Below are 24,284 nucleotides of genomic sequence, written 5' to 3'. Positions count from 1 at the left end.
ATTTATCCTTGACTTTTTTTTAACCCAGATTTGCTCATCCAAAGATGCAAACGCAGGTTAGGCTGGATGAGTAACAAGAAGGAGAGCAGCAGAACCCTTTTTCCTGGGAATGAAGAGAAGAGTAAAGGCAGAGACACCTTTGAAGAAAGAATAAGAAGCAGAAGATGCTGGGCTAAAGGAGGCCATCCCTGAACTTTCAAAGCTCTTCACCATGTGAAAAATTCCAGGCAGGTGCCTAAAGGAAGCTGAAGCGTCCTAACTGTAACACCAGTGGAACTCACAGGCAGGCCACTCAGGCTGCAGAGCTTGTCTTCAAATGTAGATGCACCTTGCAGACAAACAACTAATTCTGCAATTGTCATCTTCTTCCTCTCAACAGTCTCACTTCTGTTTTGATGTGTCTTGCGATAATGGTCATTGAGGAACTAACTATGGTTTCCCACAAGTCGTGCACTGATTTTGAACTCATCAATTTCGCAGGGAAAGTACATCCATAAGTAACACTCCTATAAGGAGTGAAACTGTATTTCACACTCAATACCATATACTGGTGAAGACAATACAGTAGACTGTATTCAAGTAGAATAAGGCTGATATCAAGCAGCAAATGCTTTAGGAGGCTCCTGATTGCCAGAAAACATCCGGAAGCTACTCTGCCAGGTATTATCAAGAACATTTGGTGGCCAAAGTCCAGGACTTTCATCATCCATGTGATGAAACTCCATCAAGTCTGGGGTTCTGGCAGCATTTTATTTCAATATTCTGGCTTTATTACATTTTTGGCCAGAACTTGCCATTGAAACACTACACCTGTGATAACGGGTAGGTTCACACATCGTACTAAGCTAAAACCAGACAAACCACATGATAGCCATAATCAAGCTTGTGTGACTGAGCCTCCTCTAACCTGATACCCCCTAAATACCCAGGATTGCAATTCCCAAAACAGCCAGCATATTTGGGAATTCCACAAACTACAGTCTAACTGAGCCAACAAGTTAGGAAAGATTAATAGAGTCTCCACTGAAGACAAGATGACACCTTGTTTACATTAACAGTTTACATCTGCATGCTTCCTGCTCATTTGACCGACTGTCCATTGGTGTTTCTAACATCTGCGAGCAAGCTTGCCCCTTAAGAGCTGTTCCCATCCTCATTGCCAAGTCTGCCACAATCAGTCTGCTTCCTTCAGTGCCAGTGCTTAGGAAGCAGCCTGTGAGCTGCCCAGAGATCTGTGGACTATTGGCTCAGGATCCATAGTCATGTTTGTCAACTGCTAGCCACAATTATCCTTCCTTGATTAAGGCAAAAAAAAATGTTTCTTTCTGGACAAATACATCCTGGAATGGAATTATTCTGGAAACTATTAGCTTATCACTAATAGATTTTAAAAAGTGAGGAGGAAGCTTTCCAAGGTGGTGTCGCATCAGGGACTGCCAGGTCAGAAAAGGCTCCTGTGTCTTTAGCTGGGAAAGTACTGGGAGGCTCTATCCCTTATCTGCTGGTGTCTCTGGCAGGTTTAACTCCAAGTAGGTAAAGCGGTGGCAATTCCTACCACTGAAAAAACTGAATAACTCATTCTGGTGTAGCTGTTCTTCTTATCTAGAGTGCCAAAATAGAAGGATGGCTGATGCACTGAATTCAAGCTCTTCAGAAAACCTCTCATACAACTGCAATGGAACAGAATGGGGAAACCCCCCCCCCCCCAGCATTTTGCCGGTTGGCCCAGGGAAGGCTGGTCTCTGTCTGGCAATTCACAACATGCCACCGTTTTGACAGCAGCATTTTTGGTCGCATCCCCTGGGGCAGTAGCCACTTGGCAGTACTGAAAGGAGATGGGCATGTCCTCTGCAGATGCTCTTCATCACGATTTGCCTTTCCAAACATTACAAGTTGCCAAAGCTTAACCGGCTTGAGAAGACAAGACCTTCCTGTCTTGCAGCTTAGCTCCCCTCCTGCTTGGTGGTTCTCTGTGCCAGGCACACACTGAGCCAATTAGCAGAAGCCTTCTAAGATCGTCACAATGGCCAGAGTTGCAAGAGAGTGACGCAGATGGCCCTCCCCAAGATGCTGAGGATGCAGAATGAGTGAGCCTGCAGGAATTCCAGACTACCACAGTTCTGTTCCTCCCAACTCACTCCCTGGGATCCCTTCCTCTGAAGTGGGAGGAAAGGCTGAAGCTGCACCCTAAAAAGCCACCCACTCCACCAGAGCTAAAAATGTGCCACTCCAATCAGAAGACTGATAGGTGACGAACAGCTCAGAAAAAGAGGTCAGCAGCAACAGGAGTCATGGTGTCACTGGCAATCCATTTTTCATCATCCTTGTGTTTCCCCGTTAGCCCAGGAGAAGCTCCCCAACTAAGGACAAGCACAGCACAACTGCTGGAGTGTTTCTTAACTCCATGCTTCTTCAAGAAAACTGAACTGCAAAGCCTTCCTCTCGTTCGGCTTTGAATCCATCCTGCTTCCCCTTCCGAAACAGAAAGCAGTTGCAACTTGTCCTTTGAGACGAGACCCTGAGCAGGCAACGTTCGCTCTGTGTGAGAGTGAAAATGCCTTCCCTTTACTGGCAGAGCAGGGCAGGAGGCACCAGAGGGCGAGTGACATTCCCAGGGACTCTCCGCTGAGCTGTCCTAACCACAAGGAGTATTGCATCAGGCCTCACTTGCAGAAGATCCCATTTCACAGGGCAAAAGTCAGACCTGTCAGGAGGAGCTCAGAGCTGCACAGCTGTCCACCCGTAGAAACTCTCCTGCTGCTCTCCCCACTGAAGATCACCTTCTCAGGCCTGCCCAGAGATTGCTTGGATCTCTAGGTGTACATTAAGGACACAACTTGTTGGATACCTGACACAAGCACACACACGCATGCCCATGTGCACATACCCTCTCCCCTTTATCGGGCTCAGGACACCAAAGTGGGATCAAGCGCAACCGGCTCAGCAGCATTCTTTTTCTGCTTAGCATCATTTCTTTCCCTCTCCTTGTTTATATCTAGAACCATGGAGTAGCAAGCCCTGAATCTCAGAGTTCAGAGTGCTTCCACCCTGGAAAAGAAAAAGCAGGAAGAGCAGAAGGAAAAGGAGACCAAGGATGCTTGAGAATAACCATCTGGGCACTTTTGAAAGACAGAGACCGGGGAACAGATCAGGTCACAAGGCCACAGTGTGCTCGCCAATGGTTCCGCATCAGCCTGAAGAGCAGGATCGAGTGGGGTGCCTCAGGGCTTGGTCCTGGGCCCAGTGCTGTTCAACCTTTTTGTTAATGACTAGACAAAGGGGCGGTGGGGGATGATGACCAAATTTGCAAATAACGCCACATGCTAGAAGGAATGGCTAACACTTTAGAAGAGAAAAAGAAGATTCAAAAAGATGTAGAAGGCTTGGGTAGTGGCCTAACACAATTCATTCTATTTGTTTAAACTTCATTTTAACCGGGAAAAATGTGATGTTTCCAAGGCTTCTGAGGCTACCTGCAGCCGGGGTCAGACTGGGCATTCCAGATCCTCAAGCCTCTTAAGACTCAAGGAACAGCATTAGGTTCCCTTTGGAAAGTTACCTGTATTCTCAGCTGTTGCCTTCTGAACATTGGCCATTTCAGGACCACCAACCTTTCTTTCAGCTCTGTACTTACTGAATGCTTATTGAAAGACTGGTCACAGACACAGTGATACTTCTCTGTACTGAGGCTGGAGAGAATACAGGAGAACAGTTGGCAGTGCTACTTGGTGCCAAGCTGTCCAACACAGACCCATGTGCAAAAATGAATTTCATTTCAAGGTTAAACGAAGAGTTCCCCATGCTCTTCAAATGCAAGAGGAATGTCCTCCTTCCCTCAGGCTGAAATATTCCTTTATATCAGAGCCACAAAAGCCTGCTACAAGCCAAATGGAGCATGGCACTCTGAGTTTCCTGCAGCAATCCTCTTATCAGCCAAGATTTCACATCCAACCCTGTCCTCCTCTCACTCATGAATGTTTGGCTTCGTTTGTTTAAGAAAGGACTGGCTGCATGTGCCTGAGGGCAAGCAGAATTATTCCAGCCTCAGGAAAGTCATGGGGAAGGGAAGGTGTCTCAGCCATGAAATACACTGTGGAAACAAGGGGTAGACCATACCCTCCACTCCACACACAAATTCCATTCGTCCTTTATTTGTGCCAAGACAGCAGCCCAGGGTTCATGCTAAAAATTGCTACTGTATGAGGTTTGGATAAAAAGACACGTGTTTACAGGAAAAGCTCTATACAGTAACAGTGATTCATTTGGCAGGAATGCTCCATCACTGCAATGGAAAAATTGAGAGATTAAAGTGCTGAATCTACCCATCCACGCTTTATAGGTGAGAGAAGCCTTTCTTAAACAACACACCAAAAAACCCCTATTACTCATTATTGCTGCAACTGGCACACTGCTGAAGAAAAGAAGTGGAAAAATTAACCAAAGAACAAGGAAGAGCCACCAACCAGAGCCGAGGTCATTCTCGACATCACTGCCACGCACTGCAAAATAAAACACCACACACTTGACCTTCTGGGTCCTCCACACTGGGCAGCCTGGAAAACTGCTCCCTACTGTCTGTTTTGTCTGAAAGCACTAAGAAAGATAAGCGAAGCCTGGATACAAGGACCATGCCTATATTCGCAGGATGAATGTTTTCACAGGTGCCCGCACAGCCTTGCAGCCACAATAGGGATATCGCTGTTTGACCTCTACAAATAAGACAAGAGCGACAGATGACCTCACAGGAAGGACCATCAGGCAGCCGCTTAACTGCAAGGCCAAACAGTCCAGCCCCTGCTGCTACAGGCCCAGAGCTAAAATGGTGTGTTTTCGAATGCTGCTCTTCACATGGTCTCTGGGGTGAAATTAAATGCCAGATGTTGGCCTGCTAGTCTGACTGCAACTCTAAGCAATTATTCCATGGATTCAGGAGGAGTGCCTCTTGTTTGTGTATTACTAAACAGGTCAAATTGCTTGCTGTGCACTTTTAATCCACACTTTCAGCTGTAACTAAACTTTAGGTACTTGTAAGGGCGCCTGTTCCTTTCTTTTCTCTCTGGGGTTATGGAAGATCGTTGATTGGGTTTTCCACTGTTTAAACTTTACTAACAGTGGTGGATTGGATGGGGCTGAAGTACTGTCGATTGGGGGGCTGTTAACACAAAAAAAGAAAGCAGCTACATCAGTGTATCATTATTCCCCATATATTTTAATCATTTGCATTTTTAAGATAAAAAAATTTATTCCAAAAATATAGTAAAATTGTTTTTTTAATCCTTCTCAAGTGCATGTAACACAAGAAGTGATAAGGGTTTTGAACAGTTAGTACAATTTCAAAATGTCCTCCCCAAATAGAAGAATCTTAACAGAAATCAGTTCTCCCAATATTACACTGTTTGGTTCATGGCCTGTAACTTCCTTGCCTGTTTCATAAATAACATTCACAGCAGGGAGGGAGGAGGAAATAATGTTTATGCTCTGACACAGCTACCCAATTTCTGGACTGGCAGCAAGAGCTTAAGTATTTCCAGATAGATTCAAGCACTGAGCCCTCTGAGGGTCAAATCTGTGAACTTGTGACAGACAATGGTGAGCCAACAAAACTTAAGCCCTATTTTGCATCTGCCTTTTCTCTGGATAAATAGATAAATGGAGCTGTAACTGGTCATCATTATGCCACTGGGAGAAGGAGGGAGCTCTACCTGAGGATAAACAAGAAGAAGGGCTTGGCTAATTTAGGCAAATACAAATCTCCAACCTGCAGAAGTGATGGTGGAACTGCTCTCAGTGACCCCCAAGAATGCATGCCTGGAGAACAGGCAAGGGCCCAGAGCACTGGAGGAAAGCCAGTGTCATCCATGTCTTCCAAAAGGAGGACGACGACGACCTGGGAAACTACCAGGCAAAGCCTCCGAACAGACTACCAAGTGCCACATTTTGAACTCTTCAATAGGCCTGCTACAATGAGCAGGAACAAGCATGGGTTTATCGCCAGAAATCATGCCAGATTGATTGACAGTTACTAGCTTAGTAGAGCAGGATAATGCAGTAGACACTGTATACCTGGAGGTTCAGGCCAGACGTCAGGAAGAACGTCCCAACTGTACAAGCTGGTTATCAATGTCAGTTCTGTGATCCACAAGTACCACAACCTGAGCCTGTTCTCCCAGCAAAGACAGCCTTAAGTCCATTGCGACAAGTTGAAATAGAGGTCGATCCTTCGTGCTCTTCGCCGATGCTAACAGGAAGCCAACAAGTTGAGGGCGATTGCTGCGTGAAGTCATCTTCTTATGCCCATGTTTTTCTACTGCCTGCTCAGTTGAGACATTAATTCTGCTCCCCACATACAATGTAGTATACAGAAGCAGCCATACCAAAATCACTCTATTATCTCTCTTTTGCAACTTTGAGGCTGGCTCACAAAACATGCCAAGGCAAAACTAAAGGAATTATGGCTTAGTACGTTTGAGAGTCTCTAGAACTGGAAGTATCTACTGTATATGTCATGTCCTTCCCACACCCCATTCCTGGCAGATTAACTCTTGAAAAGAGCTTTAGAGCCATTACCTTATTTTTTTAAGCAGCAGGTCAACAGAGGGAACGGCACCCAGCTACCAAACTTAAAAACCCCTTTGCTAAAGTGAGCGAGACCTAGTGCATGTTTTCATACCTGAGTCTAACCCAACACTATTTACTCCCCCTCCTTGTTTTCCCAGAATAAGATAATTTGATGAAAGACTCCTATTATATGTCTGCAATATTTACTCTGGGTCATTCACTCTGACAGTTCCTCTTGGGCCACTGCTGGACTTCTCTGCCTGCAGCGACTCACTGCTGGATCAGGACTACGAACAGACTTGCATGCATGTTGACTTCTGGAGCATCTTATGGGGAAAGCGGCTATTGAGAGAATAGGAAAATACATGTACTTTTGGATCAAAACATTTAGAACGTAAGTTTTAAAACAGCAAAATACCTACATATGCTTTTCTATCTGTTTTTGTGCAAATACAAGTGACATGAATGGCAACTGTGGTCCGGAGGGCCTTTGCATAGGTTCATCTTGTGCACCAGTTGCACCTTTTCCTCATCCAGGAGGCCCTTTAGATAGTTACTCACACCCTGGTCACCTCACAATTGGACTACTGCAATGCACTCTACATGGGGCTGCCCTTGAAGGCCATCAGAAAGTTACAGTTGGTTCAAAATGCAGTGGCATCTGGAACAGCATTCCCCCAGAGATATGTACAGTATGACGCCCACTCCCCTGGGGGCTCCAGAAGGCCCTTAAAACCTGTCACTGTTCCTAGGCCTAGGGTTGCTGTGCATGTGGGCCCCTGCAGTGTTTTTCTATTTCTGTATTATGACTGCTTTTTTAGTGTAGGCTGTTATGTTTTGTTATTATATGTTAAACTGTTTTAATCGTATATTCTGATGTTGTAAGCTGCCCAGAGTCTTTTGAAGTGGGCAGCCATAACAAATAATAACAACAACAGTAAACAACCAAACCATTGTCTGTTGATGTAATTTAAATGCTTTCTATTCTTTTATGCAGAAAAATAAGTAGTCAAGCCTTTACTCTTATGACAAGCAATACCCAGCGGTTCTTCTACCACCTAAGGCACGAGTCAAGAAACTATAGTAAAGCACAGGGGCTGCGATGAATTAGATGGTCCAATCGGAACAGCAGGGATCTAACTTCTTTTTTGCCCATAATGGCCAACTTCAAGCAGGACAAAGGAGGAGAATAGTTCAGGAGCCTCTACCTTGGAAAAAACATGCTTTCACCGTGATTAGCAGCACTGCTGGCATCATCCTCCATGAATTGGTCTAATCTTTTCAATATTAAATTTATTTTTAATAAAAAAAATATTTTAAAAAATTTGTTTTTGAGGCTTAGGGAAGCCATTTATTCACTTCATAAGACAACTGTAAATGGCCTTTCAATACAGATGGAGCATTTACACCCAGGATGGGGTTCTTCTTGTCCTTGAAAGGTTCATGGTCACAACTCCCATCATTCTTGACAACTGATCCTGCAGACTGGGGCTGATGTGGGTTTGGAGCCCAACACATACTTGGAAAGCCCAAAGTCCCTGCCTTTGATTTACACATTGCAGAGATTAAATCTAGAATAGCCAATCCATGTGACCATCATGAACTGAGATGAGGGCTGGAAAATATCTGAATTTGCACATGTTCCAGTTTTAAACATCCAATTACTGAATACTGATGACAAATGAAAGACACTCTCTCCAAAGGAAGGTACATTAATTCCTTTTGCAATGTTAGTAACCTTCATTAGATAGATCCTTATACGTCTAGTAACAACGTTCACCTTTTGCACAGTCCATCTCATCTGGTGACTAACTAACACTGACAGATATTAGATATTCCCCACTGCTGCTTTCAGCCAATGATCCTTTAGTCAAAATTAAAAACATTTGCAACTGGCCCAAATGCATGATCTTGGCACTCCCAAATTGCTGGTTCCTGTTGCAACTTGAATAGGGTGAAACTATAGAAATTACATAAGCTCATCAGAAAAGCATCCCAGACATAAGCCGCAAGCAGAAAAAAGCAAAAGATGCCCACTGTCCTAGGAATGCTCTTTCAAACGTTTCACTGAATTCAATGGCGTTTGCTCCCACATATGCATCACACCTCCATCTGCTGTGTAGGAAATGATGCCATGATGCAACATGTCTTGATCACCGTGAGGAGAATTACATGTTCCAGAGACCGTCAGGAGATTTGCCATTAATAGCAGGGGATTCACCTGACCAGGAATGAGGTGAAGTGTTCTGAATACATTTCTAAATTGAAGAATGTAATAGGATTTGTAGAAGATGACAAGTTGCTATTTGGCCTTTGCTACATCTCTGTTTTGTCACTGAGGAATATTATTTAAAGCTCCTATAAGAAATGCCAGACAATCATCACATTTAGTCTTCCTTTTTCCCTGCTTGGGGTGAGAAACAGTAACACCAGCTTTCCCAACCTGAGCCCTCCAGATGTGTTTAATTATACAACCCAATTGGATTTAACTTACAATGTGAAACTAGCACGGCACTTGGTAGAGGCGAATTTAAATATCTGCAGTCATATTACATCATCTGACAGAAATAAAGCAAGAAGTAGTAAGCAAAAGAAATTGAAGTAGGAGATAAATCTACCAAAAAGAATCCCCCTTTGGGGGAGATGGGCGGTGACAGAAATTTGAAATTATATATGCATATGCATATGCATATACATATACAAATAAAATAAAATACTACTTCAAACCAAACTACACACTCCTTATCTTTCAGTCCTTGCAAACCACCTTTGCTTCTACCCCATCCTCACAATGCTTCCTACATTGCCTTTCATTCCTTAAATTTCTTTTTCAGGATATCATGAACTCTATCCATTTCAGTCAGACAACAACAAAAGGGTATACAAGTAGTCCTCACTTAACAAACATTCATTCAGCGACTGTTCAAAGTTATGACGGTGCTGAACAAATGGTACTTACACACAGTGCTCAAAATTACGGCCGTTGGAGCGCCCCTGCGGTCATGTGATCAAAATCCGGGTGCTTTGCAGCCCACCTGCATTTACAACCGGAGGGTGCACTCCAACTCCCCCCATCCGCCTATCCCCCCCATCTCTGCCCTTATGGCCCAATGCACTCCACTGCCCCCAGCTGACCTTCACCGTCTTCTTGTTCCCACTACTGATGAAGCACATCCAGGCCGGCCCTTCGTGAGGCAGCTGCTGGCCCAGCAAGACCTTCTTTTCAAGGTCACGTGCGGTGGCTTCCTTGCAAGACCTCAAGAAGAAGGTCTTGCACAGCCAGCAGCTGCCTCATGAAGGGCCAGCCTGCACACGCGTCGTCAGCAGCAGGAGCAAGAAGATGGTGAAGGTCAGCAGGGGCCGCGGAGTGCAGGACAGTGAGGATGGCTGCGGCTGGGTCCTTGCGTCACACTGCTGGGCTGGGGTAGACTGCTTGTGCACCCTCCTGCCCCCGGCAACAGCCACCGCAATTTCCTGCCAGTTTCCCCATTGACTTTGCTTGTTGGAAGCCGGCCAGAAGTCATGAGGGGGTCCTCGCTTAACAACCAGCAATTCTCGCTTAACAACAGCAACAGGAACTGCTGCAATTGCCATCGCTAAGTGATGTGGTCACATGACATCACACTTCACACTTAGGTAACTCCAGTCCCAATTACCATCGTTAACCAAAGACTACCTTCATGTCTCCGGCAACAGACTTCTAATGTCACTAAAAGTATTCTTTATTATTTATTGCATGGTATATTCAGAACTTGCATTGCTGTGGTTCATCCTTTTCTGCAACAGCAAGGGAGCAAATTTACACACTCTTTCTGTCAAAAATTTGCATTCAATTTCATGGTCAAGACCCACAACTAAGTCATATAAGGATACCCTGTCTCCTTTCCATTTAAGTTTTTGTTCTATCTTTTAAGTGAAATCAAAATCAGAGTGGAGGAAGAGAGAGGAAGAAACCCCTCAGAAGATTTATACCACTAGTGAGAATTATTCTGCAAATGAAAATTATAACTGGGTCTCAGATCTGAAGAGATCAAATCAAACTTCACAGCATAGATTCAGCTCAGTCACGGTGATAATTGCAAATAGGCAACTCCAGCTATACGATTCCTTGCTGCTCTTCCTTCCCCTGCAGAGTCCCCTAATGTGGGCAAGCATAATTCTAGAAATCAAAGGGCAAAGATCCCCATCACTGTGTTAGCAATATTATACTGTAATGTGGGGTATTCATCAGAGGGGCATCTATGCCATTTTACAGAGTAAAATATGACTGTTTTTTAAAAAATAGGAATTAAAAAAAAAAAGAATACTAGTGACTGAAGATGGACATTCCTGACTTTTTCAGGCGAAAAATAAACAAATGTGACTGAAGTAGCCCAGCAGCTCAGAGTGAGCCCTTCCGAGAATCTGAGTACTGCACCCTCCGGGCCTCCTAAGAGGGGTCTGTTGCCTAATGGCCGAAAAGGGCAATAGGAGAGGCGGCATTCCAAAGCCTCAGGAGCAGCCTGGGAAAAGAAAGCTGCTGGCAAGGCCTTTGGGCATGTTGCTGCGGAAACAGGTTTGCATCCAGCTCAGTGGTCCCGAGAAGACAAAGGGACCTACAAGGGACGCCATGTAGCGTTTTAGCCCCTTGCAAGACAGAAACCTGGGAGTTTCTTTTCAGCTGACTTGGCAGTTCACCTGCTAAGGCACACCCCAAAAGGAAAACCACCAGGAGGGCCTTCCCTCCCCCTGTATGGGCAGCAAGGGAGCCACAGCAGCTGGACTGACCGGGCGGTAGGTAAAGGACCAGTGTGGCCACCAAGTCAGGATCCCGCCCTGACATCCCAGAGAGAAGCAAGAACATTCAAGTGACGGTGTGGAAAAGTATCAAGAAGGATATGCATCACTTGGGTGACCGTCCTCTGTAAGAGAACCAGCTGAAGGAATTACTTTTTTTATCCAGTTCCACCAGTTAGGACCATGATTAGCCCTGCCAGAAACAGAGAACATCACTGCCCTAGAGCCAGGCTCACACAACACAAAACACCCTTTGCCTCTTTGTGGCTTGGTGGCTGTGTGGGCTCAGACAATTTGGGTTTGTTCAATACACCATGGCTATGCAGGGAATCATGATCATTATCTTAGAGGAACGAAGGCACCACCAACTCAGGGGGGCTGAAGCATCCGCCGGCGTACATTAGCCAGGCCAACGTAATGCATCTTAGTGTTGAGCAAGACAGCACAGGACAGCGCTCCGAGTTCTTGTATCCACTTACACAGATTGTGAGGATTTTGAGAACCCAGAAGCAATAGCCAATTGCGACTGGGTGCTCCAACCTTACACAGATCTATGTTCCACACCACCTGCTCCCCCACACTTTCAGCCAGAATTAACGCTCACATCCTTTCAAATTTGCAAGGAAAACTATACAGAGTTATCTCTGTTACAGAAGGGATTCCTACAACCACTACTCACAAAAAAATCAGAGCTGGCCCATCTCACACGGAGGCTGCAAGTGCTCTCTCTCATCTTATGCCTGTGCGTTTGATTGCTTGCCTGCATAAATGTAAGATTTTATACTAATCTTTTGTCAACATCAGGTCCAGTTTCCTATTCTTATCAATGTCATTTTGAATTTTTCCAGTATTTGGAGGCAGGGGTTATCCACTGGTTTTGTAAGGTAAAAAGATACAGCTCAATTCCTAGTGACTTCATGGACACATCCATGTAATTTTCTTGACAACAGTAAAGAACTACCTTCTTCTGGAAAGTATTTTTTACTTCCCAGTCTAGCTTACAGTCCTGAAACTGTCCGGTGGTCCCAAGCAGGTACTAACCAGGCCTGTAATTAGCTTTTCCAAAATTCGGTTCTGTGCCATCCACAGGATTGGTAAGAATTGCTCCCAACCAATAGGGAGCAATTCTTACCAAGTTGAAGAGCACAAGTGCCAAGACAGAACTCTGTGGCACCTCAGTCAATACCTCCCTCCAATTTGATAAGGAACAGTCTGAGCACTACTTCAAACCAGCCATAAATCCACCTGTCAGAGATCACTGAGGTGTTAGCAGAGCTAAAGACTCTTGCCATTTGTGAGAATTACCACCAAACGATCAGGTACTGAAGTGGTTCCTGGTTTCTCTGTGGGCTGCAGGCAGAAAGAAGGCTGACAGTCTCAGAGTAATCAGCACACATGCACACACATTCAGAACATTTGGGAAAGTGTTAGAGTGGATGCTTGGAACTGCATGTAGGTTAGATAAAAGTGAGTGTGGGGGAGTGGTCAGGTGTTGGGAGACCCCAGCTTCAAGCAGTCTTGCTGACTGTTAAATTTTCCAGAACACTGAAGAAAAGACAAGGAGAGTTGCTCTCCTAGATCTTATCCTAACCAACAGGGAAGAGCTGGCTGAACAAGTAAAAGCAATAGAAACCTTGGGAGAAAGTCATCCTATCGTCTTGGAATTCAAAAATGGTACAGAAAATGAAATTGGAACATAGTTGTGCTTGCACACTATACTTTGCACACTATACTTCAGAAGGGCCCATTTCAACAAGCTTTAAAGACATACTAGACAGGATCCTATGAACGGAATCCTCAGGTCAAAGGAAATACATCAGAGTTTGGAACTTCTCCAAAATATGTTACTAGAAGTACAATCACATATCATTGCAAATGAGAAGAAAAGAGAGGGGGGAGAGGAAAGCTTAGGAAACCACTGCAGACGCATAGGGAGCTGTTCACAGACATAAAAGGGATATCTATAGGAAATGGAAGATGGGTGTGATCACTAAGGAAGTACTGTATCTGCAGAAATGAAGGTTAAAGCACAAATTGAGCATAGGCTTGCAAGGGAAACTAAAAGTAACAAAAAAGGTTTTTTGGGCAATAGTACTAGGGAGGAAGAAGAAGGAAGGGATGGGCTGTCTGTTTGGAGAAGACAGTGACAGGTGACTGGGAAAGGGCAGAGCTCTTCGATTCCTGCTTTGTTTTGGATTTCTCCCCAAAGGGGAACTGTGTTCAAGTGGACCAAAGCAGAGCAACTGACATTGGGTGGAGCAGCAAACCAAGTTAAATACAGAGATGGTTAGAGAACTCCTAGTTAACATGAATGACTTGAAGTGTCCAGGGCCAAATCGACAGCATGCAAGAGTCTTGAACAACTTGTGGATGTCAACTTGGAGCCAGCTCCTTTCCATCATCTTTGAGAAACCATGGAAGAGGAGCATACTGCCAAAGGAATTGAAGCGCAAATGGTGTTCCTATGTTTGAAAGGGTAAAAAGAGGGCCAGGGTAACTAGACGCTGGTCAGTTTGATGCAGGTATTGGACAGGCCTCTGAAACAGATGATTAAGCAGTCAGTTTGCAAGTATTTTAAAAAGACTACATTGCTTAGCACAAGCCAGCATGTGTTTATTAAAAAACAAGGCATACCAAACCAAGCAGACCTTCTTTTTAGATAGAGTAACCTATTTGCTTGACCAGGAGAATGTGGGGGATATAATGCATCACAACTGCGGCAAAGCATCTGACAGCGTTACCTTTGAAATCCTAAGAAAGGGAACAGCAAATGTGGGCTGGACTATGCTACTGTTAGGTGGATCCGGAGCTGGCTGAACAATCAGATCCCACATGCTCGTGTCAATAGTTCCGGGTCAAGCCAAAAGGGGCTGTTGAGTGGCATACCGCGGGGCTCCGTTCTAGGTCCTGCACTCTTCAACATTAGAAAAGATGATTATCAAATGTGCGGTAGACGCAAAGTGAAGAGGAATAGCAAACACATTAGAGGACGATATCAAGATTCAGGAGGATTTTCAGGGGCCACAACAGTGGGCAAATACTGACAGGAGACAAATGTAAAGTCCTTCATTTGAATAGGAAAAATAAAAAGTCATGAGTATAGAATGGGACAGACTATAGCAGCCAGCAGTAGATATCAAATAATGTGTGTCTCTTGGTGAATCAAAATATGATGAATATGATGACATAAATAAAAGCTGAACATGAGCCAACAGCATGATGCAGCTGCAACAAAGGCAAATGCAGTCCTAGGCTGTATCGAAGAAATACAATCAGTATTCTGTATGAGAGCCAGTTTGGTCTAGTGGTTAAGGTGCTGGGCTAGAAACCAGGAGATGGAGAGTTCTAGTCCTGCCTTAGGCACGAAGGCCGGCTGGGTGACCCTGGGCCAGTCCCGCCCTCTCAGCCCAAGTCAGTGCAATGTAGACTAGCCTCCTCGTGGTGCACCCCGGGCAACGTGACTTGCCACGGCTGAATAGTCTACACATCTGGCTGCTGGACCTCACAAGGATTTCCCAGCAAGAAAAGCAGCATGAACACCAAACTGCTAAGCCATACGATTAAAAAAAAAGTATTCTGTATCTGTCATAGCACACTCAGAATTTCCATCTAGTTCTGAAAAAGACTTTAATAAACTGTAGAATATCCAGGAGAAAAAATATATGACATTAGGTACGTTTAGCCCAAAGAAGAGAAGACTACTGTACAGGGAGATGTGATAGTTGTCTTCAAAAGCTGTCATATAGGCAATGGGGTAGGCTTGTTCAGTGCCATTCCAGAAGACAATGCAAGAAACTGAGTTTAAATTACAAGGAAGCAGCTTGTAATTGGATATCAGGAAGACATTCCTAGCTGTAAGAGCTTTTCATTAGTGGAATAAACTGCTTTAGGAGGTGGGGGATTCTCCTTCCCTGCAGTTGTTTAAACAGACGCTGGATGGTCACTGTCAAGGAAGTGTAGGAGTGAGGCAGGGAGTGGAACTAGATTATCTTCATAGTCTATTCCATCCTTTATATTCTGTGATTTATCTATTTGGTGCCCTTAGACTTTTTGGATCATAATTCCCAAATTCCTCTTTGCCTTGGTCATGCTGGCTGGGGCTGACAGAATTCATATCAAAGCAGCTGGAAGGCACTACATTCTTTGGAGTCCTTGGTGCTCTCTGAGCTTGGTGGTTTGCTTGCAGACATTTCATTACCCAACTAGGTAACTTCATCAGTGCGAGGGAGTGTGGGGTTTGCTCCCTGTTTATATGCAGGGCTTGCCCTGCCAGTGTTGGTGGGGGGGTGTTTTCTCCTGGGTAGTTCCTTGATTAGGATAGTTTTCTGCTTGATAGTTTTGTCTGGCGTTAGGCTCAGATTAATATCAAACAACCAGAAAACAATACCCTTATCAAGGAAACTACCCAGGAAAAAAACACACCCCCACCAACACTGGCAGGGCAAGCCACATACACAGGGAGCAAACCCGACGCTCACTCACACTGAAGATGTTACCTGGTCAGGTAATGAAACATCTGCAAGCCAACCACCAAGCTCAGAGAGCACCAAGGGCTCCACAGTTCAACCCTGAGCTACAGATATCCTCTTCTATTGGAGCTACATTCTTTCTCTCTGCAGAACTAATACCATTCTGGATCTTCTGTAACCCAGTCTCTAAAGTGCTTCATCTCTTGCAGGAGATTCCGGCTGTAGAGGGCAATTTCAAGATTATGCTAGTGTCCCATCTTGCCCCCACATACCTACCCTGTTTGATTTTTCCTCTTCTCACAGAGCCACAGGTACACTTGTTGCTATGGTGAAAGCTGTGAGGCATTTATTTTGCAATCCATGCAGTTTCCTTGCTTGACTAGCACTTGTTTCAGGTGCCCAAGGCTCACTGCTGCTTCAGCACCTGCCATCTTTCTTCAGTCCTGGGACCTCGAAATACATCAGATTACAAATCTCACCCATCAACTTAAATGAAAAGACATAGGTCATGGAGACCCAAACTCAAGTGGTTAAGGTGCTGGGCTAGAAACCAGGAGACTGTGAGTTCTAGTCCCGCCTTAGGCATGAAGGCCGGCTGGGTGACCTTGGGCCAGTCCCTCTCTCTCAGCCCAACTCACCTCACAGGGTGGTTGTTGTGGGGAAAAGAGGAGGAGGAAGGAATAATAGGTATGTTCGCTGCCTTACTTAAAAAAGATAATTAAGTCAGGATAGATAGACAGACAGACAGACAGACAGACAGATAGATCTAAAGCACTCCAGTTCTCTGGGTGCCACTTCTAAACCACAGAATGCCAATGCATAGTTATTCCATCAGTACAGATTTCACCATGTATCTCTAAAATAGCTTGTTTCACATGCATCAAGTAACCCCTTCAGTATAACAGCCATGATCAAGGTAGATATTTCTTTCTCAAACTAATTTACTAATGCTCCTCTTCAATAGACTCCCTTCACAAAAACACTCAGTGATTCAAAACCCCTTCGCTGATGAAGCATGTGGATGGCCTATCATCAGTCCACAGATACATCCATAGGAATATCGAGCTGAAACTATTCTGCCCACTAAATTGCCAAACACACTCTTCCAAAACTGAAGATAAGGGTCCTGAAAACAGAGCTCAGCCTTTCTTTTGTCCTAATTATGTCTATTGCAGTTTCTTGGAGGGGGGGGGATTTATCTACTTTTAAATAGAGATTTAAGTTCACACAGACATACATTCTTTCAAAAATCCCTACAACCAGTTGTAAATCGTTACTGCAGACAGATAGGTGAATGTGGGCAGAGGTCACCATACCAGCTGCTCAGCAAGCACACACTATTCTCAAGACTGGGAGGAAAACTGCAACTTGTTTCATAGTTGCATGGTCGGAGCATCAGAACACTTGCAAACTCCATGCCAGCTTCCCCTTCAATAATCCAAGAGCTGCCTTGGTGGGGGCAGCACCTGGCCTGCTTTCAATGAGCAAGATGGAGGACCTTCAACAGCAAAGGCGTTTGGCCCCACTCCATGGCAAATGTGTGAAAGGGAAAGGGCAACAAGCTGCTGACCAGTTTTTGGCTTGGTTAGCAAGGCCAGGCAAGCCCAATTAGCCCCGATGAAGGGAGCGGAAGGGGACATTTATGTGCAACGTCTTGCTTAGGCCACACAGTTGAGATCTAAAACACGTCCTTCTCCTGCCCACATGCAGGCGCATTCTACGACAGCTTATACTGGTCCCATTTATGAGAATCAACACTATAAAATTTCTAAACTGGTATTGTATATTCCTTGATTCTGGCTTGCCAACTAGACAAAGTCACCCAGTGAAGAGTTGTAACATTTTTGAGATACAGTGACAGATCTTGAAAGGCTCAGCAGGGTTTGACTTGGTTAGTACTTGGAGGGAGATTACCAGGAAATCCCAGGACTGCAGGCCAGACAGGGAAAATATCATGGGAAAAGGCAGGGGCAAGTTAATTCTTTATTATTCCCAAGAAAATTACCTGGACATGACATTGAAGTCACCAGGTGCTGAGTTCAGCTCAAAGGAGGCTTTATAGAACTCAAAAACAGCTCCTGTGTTCCCCTTGTGTCCCAGGGCGAATTTAGGAAATTTGCACACAGGAGAACATTCTACAGTCAGGACTTTCATTGTCCCTTCTTACAACAGCGTTTTTCCCTCTCCTCTCCTCTCCCTTCACTTCCCTTTCCTGTATTTGATGCCAAGGGAAATGAAGAGTTTTACCAAACAAAAAACTAGCTGAAGTGCCTTTTGATTTTTACTTGGTCTTAGTGACAATGTTAGAGTGTTGCTCCTGTTTTGCGGAGGGAGGACAGTAACAGCTGCTGATGAGCGCTGAGACACCAAGATGCTTGTAGTCTTTAATGTTATCAGGGAGGTAAGGAGAAGAACAATAATGCTGACGTTCTTCTCACTGTGCCAGTGGAAATGACAGGCTCTTCAGAGAACTCTGGAGCAAACGCTGGGGCAATCCCTAGTCAACTTTCAGCAAGAATCAAAGAAAACACACCACAGCCACAGAAGGGCTTAGAAACCCTACACACACACACATACCCTACATCCACATCTAGATAAAGAGGCAAGTCGGACATTTTTACCTAAATCCATATAACTACGATTTACTGACACTTGTTGCTGTATTTCTACTCAACAGCTGTTTGCATGTGCTTGGAATTACTTGTAAATAGCTGTCATAAATGCCTATCGTGGGGGGAAAAAGTGGCATAGAACTTTATGCCACCATTTTCAGCCTTCCCAGGTTCAAAGACTGAGTTGTTCCATCAACTGAACTGAGCTGGATAGTGTTAGCATTTCAAACTGTACTTATACCCACTGCATTTTTTGAGTTAAAATTTTATTCAGAGCCCAGATAAAGTAGTTAATAGCCAAAATGTATTTAATACATCCTTCCATCACTCAAAGAGCACCCAGGGAATCACTGAGTGAATAAGTTGGCAGCAACCCTCCGCTTCTTTCCGTATCATCTTAAGCTTTCTTCTCTACAGAGATTCACTTGCAAATGTATCCAGATTCTTGGAGAAACCACAAACCCCGGGAGGGTTGCTAAAGAAGGTGGCTTCTAGTCAAAGCAAAATCATTCTTCACAAGATTCAGCACTGAAAACCAGAAGGCTGCGGCAGGCAAGAAAAGTCCAGCAGCTGTGCTTCTAGTCAGACCCAAAACCAATGGCCAACCTGAAGGAAATACCATTACGCCTTGTTCGGGAGGCAGCCCAGCACAAGGGTCTCTCTGACACACCAGAATACCAGCAGAAGAGCGAGACTAGGAGGTGCTTCCCGGAGGCCGCCTCTTCATTCCTGTCAGCCAAGCACGCAGTAGAACAGCAGGTCTGCCAAGCACTGCATACCTGCTGCTTCCACCCTTGACGAGACCTTTTAAGAGGTCCTGAAGGACAGAAATTGTATCAGATTCACCAGGGGATCCTATGGTGCAATAACACAGCATGTCCCGGGTGGGGGGCTACAAAAGACTCCCCTGACAGGCCATCCTCTCAACCCAGTTTTGCCTGCGATCAGCGAAGAAGCCACAAAACCTGTAGAATTGTCAGAAAAATAGTACCTTGAAGTATTGGCAGGGCGCAAAGCCATGAAGGGCAAAAAGCCTGGGGAAGAATGGCAAGTTCTAGCAGGGCAGCCCTTTCCGCTTCAGTTACTGGTCCTGTAGCTGAGGCACATTGCGGCTTTGTCAGGAGAAAGCAGCTCGGCCATTCAATTACATCTTTCTCTTGGTCTTGTCAAGGATGTGAAAACTAGTTCTCCTTTCCAAAAACAAACAGAAAGAACGCAAGAGCCAACTGCAGGGACATCAGGCATAGTTCCCTTGGCCTTCCCAAGAACACAGATAAAAGTCAGAATGGATCCAGCCAAGAGCATTCCCAGTACTTCATCCGCTCCCACAGAGAGCCAGTTTGGTCTAGTGGTTAAGGTGCTGGGCTAGAAACCAGGAGCCTGTGAGTTCTAGTCCTGCCTTATGCAGGAAAGCCGGCTGGGTGACCTTGGGCCAGTCCCTCTCTCTTGGCCCAACTTGGTGCAATGTAGACTAGACTCCTCGTGGTGCACCCCGGGCAACGTGACTTGCCACGGCTGAATAGTCTACACATCTGGCTGCTGGACCTCACAAGGATTTCCCAGCAAGAAAAAGCAGCATGAACACCAAACTGCTATGCCATATAATTAAAAAGAAAAAAAAATCCACTCCCACTAAACAGCCAAACAGACAGCAACAGGACCCATCAAAACAACGCAAGTGTAACAGCAGCATCCTCTGATTGCATTCCAAGCACAGCCTGCAATCCTGATGGTGAGCCACAGCACTATTACTAAGTGAGGGACTTGGGCATTAGCACAGCACTCTGGCTGCACCATGAGATTTCAAAACAAAATAGCCATTGGCACCCCACTCAATGGCACGGGCATTGACTTCTAGCAACACCACCCAAATGGTTTGTATCCAAGGCCTGCAGGATACAGCATGGTGGGTGTTCTTCTCTGCATCTCATGCCCTTTCCTCTGTCCTGCCATTAACGCTGGACAATGCAGGAGGAAGAGGAGGGCTTTAAATCCTCGCAGCTCTGGAATGCGAACCCTTTTGACGGTTGGTGCCAACTGCTGCGCTCTCTCACAAGACAGTCATCAGTTTTGATGAGCAGCTTTGGGATTCTCTTATGACTCCCTCTATTGCAGCTAGGCATTTCCAAAAATTAAGATTTTTGGAAAAGCTAGTTCCAAATTCACTGTTATTCCAGTCCTCCTTTTTGTGCTGCCTTTGAAACTGTAAGACTGAGAACAGGGCATATATTTTTATTAACCTTTGTTGATACTCTGGAAGTTTTTTCTTCTGAAGAACAGGGTAAAAATATTTCAAATAATGCGCATAGAAATAAACTCCTACAACTATTGAAAAACGACTTTATTATAAAAATGAAGTACATTTTTCAGAGAATGCCCCACGGCCCCAGTTCTCAATGAACCTCTCTCTGTCTACCTAATGCAGTTAAGCCAGACTCCAGACAGGATTCCTTAAAGCTGGGTGCTGGGTGGGGGGATTTCCCCATAATGACCTTCTTCCTACTTCAAATCTAGTCCCTCACTGAACCATTCATACTTTCTGGTGGAGCATGTAAACAATCATGCATTTGTTTCTACATCTGTTTGAAGCCAGCCATCTCTGAATCACTGCAGGGACCGTCTCCAGTACAGACCACAGAACATAGAAACCAGAGAAACCCTGCATAAACAAGCATTTGCTTATCACAGTCTCTGTCAGAAACACAGCTGAGTTTGGAGGACTGAAGAAATGGAGAGAAAAAGATTTTTGGTCTACAAGAGTGCACATTCTTCAGACTGATCAGAGGCTTTTAATGAGGAATGATTCCTTTCCACCTGCTCGTAGAACTTAATCAACAGGTTCAGGATGCATTTCAGATGCCAGTCAATATCTCTAATCCCCAAAACCACGGTATTTCTGTACCAAAGATCCTAAACACAGGGAGAAAAAAATATATTTTTATTTGATGCAAGTAACTGATTGAAGATACTGTAAGAATGCTCAGCCAATAAGCTTCCCTATTCTACATACCAGTCCAAATCACAAAAGATGTCAGAATAGTTACAAGGTAAGCTTTCAAGAATATTGATTCCTCAAAGCTGGAAAACTGGAAAGCGACATCGTATCAGTCATTCCTCTGGCCATAATATCCACAGCCTTCAGCATCAACCATACAAAACAAAATATCTAAAGATATTGATTTCTCCAGAATAGAGAGACTGACAGATCACCCAACTTCCTAATGGGAAAAACTCAGTTTCATCAGCAGAATCCAATAATCATTTTTTAAAGGGATAAAGCAGCAGCCAGATTCCCAAGGAACTGGAAAAGGACCACAGCTGTGGGCAGACTCAGAGGTAGACATTGTGCCTGAGCCATAATAGAAATTCATTTTATTTAATTATTTATACATACATACATACACACAATTTAGAGGTTGCCCAACTACGGGAAGCATACACTTTAAAAAACAAGGACAATAACAAATAAAGTAGTGGATCGTATATGTCCAGAAGGCACGCTCTCTATAACAAACACAACATCCCACAAGGGCTCAATCACCACCCTGCCCCAAAGCCTGGGAGACCAGCCAAGTTTTCAGTGACTTTCTGAACGTCATCAGGATGGGAGCCGCATGGACTTCTGGGGGATGCTCTTGCAGGGGACAGACGCCGCAACAGAGAAGGCGTGCTTCCTAGGTCCTGATATATGACACTGTTTAATCAAAGGGAGCTGAAGTGCTCCCTCTCTGTCTGATCTCACTGGATGAGCGGAAACTATTGGAGACAGGCCATCCCTCCTACCTTAGGACTAGAACTACAGCCTTGCTTACTCTCTGCGGTGTACAGAAGCAAAACCTCAGCACAGAGATGACTGGAGGTTCTCCTGGATAAACCTTAATCAGAATTAGTCCAGGTTTGGCAGCCTGCCCCTCTTTGCCCCCAGCAGCAATTCATGGGCCAAGGCAAACAGCTAGAGTGCCATATAAGGGAGTCAATATTCTCACCTGACACATTCCAACAGCAACAGAATTCCGGACCAGATTCACGTTTGATAATGTGGCCCACAGCGTTTGAGAAAGACAAAACGGTTTCTATTTCTGCTCCATATCCAGAAACATTTGGGAGCAACAGCCTTGCCCCACTAGCCAAGGCGTCTAGGAGTCGCACTGAAAAGGTGAGCTGCTGGAGAGCAGCTGGTTAGGGAAGCCAGAGGTGCCCGTTTAAAGCTTCATAGCCAAAACTTAGGCAGAATTCCACCAAGCCAGATCAGGTTATCTAAGAGACGCTAAACGACGCAAACTCCTGCTCGGTTCTCCTGGCAATTCACTTTTGCCTCATTTCTCGATGGCGGCTCGCTGAATCAGGTCCAACGACCCCGCGTCTGCCCACGGAAACGATCCCTCCTTGAGTCCAACCACGGGTGCCCGGCTCAGCTGTCAGCCCGGATCAGCAGATGCTGCAGCCGCTCTCCGGGAGGGAAGGTGGCAGAGCCGCAGCGGTGGTGGTGCCCAGGGGACCATTTGTGCCACACGTCCGGCTTCCCACGGCACCAACGCCCTCAGATACGGAGGGAAGGCCAAGGCCCTTCTTCGGTGGTGGGATTTCCGGAACCTCGCGCAGCTCGGGGCAAAGGAGACCCCGCACAGACCCGCCGCTGCTCCCCGCAGCCAAGCGGGCGAGGCGAAAGCCCACCGGAAGCATTCCTCCTCGCGCAGGTCAAAGCAGTGAAACAAGGGAACCGGGAGAAACGTGCCCGCAAGTTCAGACGAGACCGCGTCCTCGGGGGAGTTCCGACACGCCTCCAAACCCGCGTTAACACCGGGGCGCCCTTCGGGCTCGGGGGAACGAATCCGCGGCAACCGGCCATCGGCGCGGCCCAGGGAGGGGACAGGCGCAGCCGCGGGGCCCGAGCCTGGCAGGGGCTCCCGGCAGAGTCCCGAGGGCCGCCAGACGGCCTGCTTGTCGGGAGCGCCTGCGGGGCCGCGCACCCCGCGCCGCCGCAGCCCAGACCGCCGGGCCTCCCGGAGCAGGCCCGGCCGGGGCTCCACCGCCCGCCCGCCCGCCCGCCTGCCCGCCTGACCCGGCGGGCCCGCCTTCGCGGCCGCGGACTCACGCAGCGCCCGCGGAGCCGACCGACCCGCCGGCCGAGACCCCCGGGCCGCGGAGGGGGAAAAGCGCGCCTCGGCTCGGGACGCCGCCGCCGCCGCTCACCTTGACGCGGGTGACGAGATGCGTGGCCAGCTTGACGACGGCGAAGTTGCCCTTGCCGATGGTGCGCTCGATCTCGTAGTAGCCGATGCGCGCGGGGCCCGGAGGGCGGCCCGCGGTGGGCGGCGGGGCCAGGCGGGGGCCCGGGGCCGCGAGCGGGGGCCCCCCGGCGCCGCCGGACACCGCAGCCGCCGCCATCTTATCCTGAAGGAGCCAACGACGACCCTCCCCCCGCGCCGCCGCCGCCGCCTCCTCCCGGAGCTGCGGCACCGCGTGAGCTCATCCGCACAGGGGCGGGGTCGCCGCCGCCGCCATAGCAACCGGAGGAGGAGGAGCGCGCCCGGCAGCGACGGCTGTGACGCGAGAGGACGTCAGCGCGCTGGGGGGCCGTCCTGATTGGCCTGCGGGAGAGCGCTACGGCGCGCGCGAAGGGACAACCCACCTCGGCCTCCGTCGCGGGGGGCGTGTTGCGCCCGCCGGGCTCGGGCGGCCTCGGAGGACTGGGGCGCTCCTCCCCTCGGCGGCGGAGGGGGGGGGCCGAGTCCCGCTTCTGGACGTCCGGGTGATCGCCGCGGGGCCTGAAGGGGAAGCAGCAGCGACCTCCGATGGGGAGCGGGATGGAGGAATTCGGCCCTCGGGGCTTCCACGGCCGTTTCAGCGCCGACCTCCTCTTGCTGGC

At 46.8% G+C, this 24,284-nt stretch overlaps 1 protein-coding gene across 10 annotated transcripts in view; it reads right to left on the bottom strand.

The window, feature by feature from the left end:
* SIK3 (SIK family kinase 3) overlaps positions 1 to 23,896 on the bottom strand; it is an 84,089-nt gene extending 60,193 nt beyond the window's left edge. For 6 of the 10 annotated variants that reach the window (XM_063311035.1, XM_063311039.1, XM_063311036.1 and 3 more), the window contains exon 1: positions 23,609 to 23,895. In XM_063311035.1, the coding sequence (XP_063167105.1) occupies positions 23,609 to 23,803 (195 nt within the window). In that variant the 5' untranslated portion in view covers positions 23,804 to 23,895. Of the gene's footprint in view, positions 1 to 23,608 lie in introns of all 10 variants that reach the window. The other 4 variants (XM_063311042.1, XM_063311044.1, XM_063311040.1 and 1 more) reach the window with 3 other exon arrangements.
* Positions 23,897 to 24,284: the final 388 nt, after the last annotated feature.

Source organism: Candoia aspera, chromosome 9 (genome assembly GCF_035149785.1).
Source record: "Candoia aspera isolate rCanAsp1 chromosome 9, rCanAsp1.hap2, whole genome shotgun sequence".
NCBI lineage: Eukaryota > Metazoa > Chordata > Lepidosauria > Squamata > Boidae > Candoia > Candoia aspera.
Note: the sequence above shows the minus strand (reverse complement) of the source record. Positions and strands in the feature narration are given on the sequence as shown.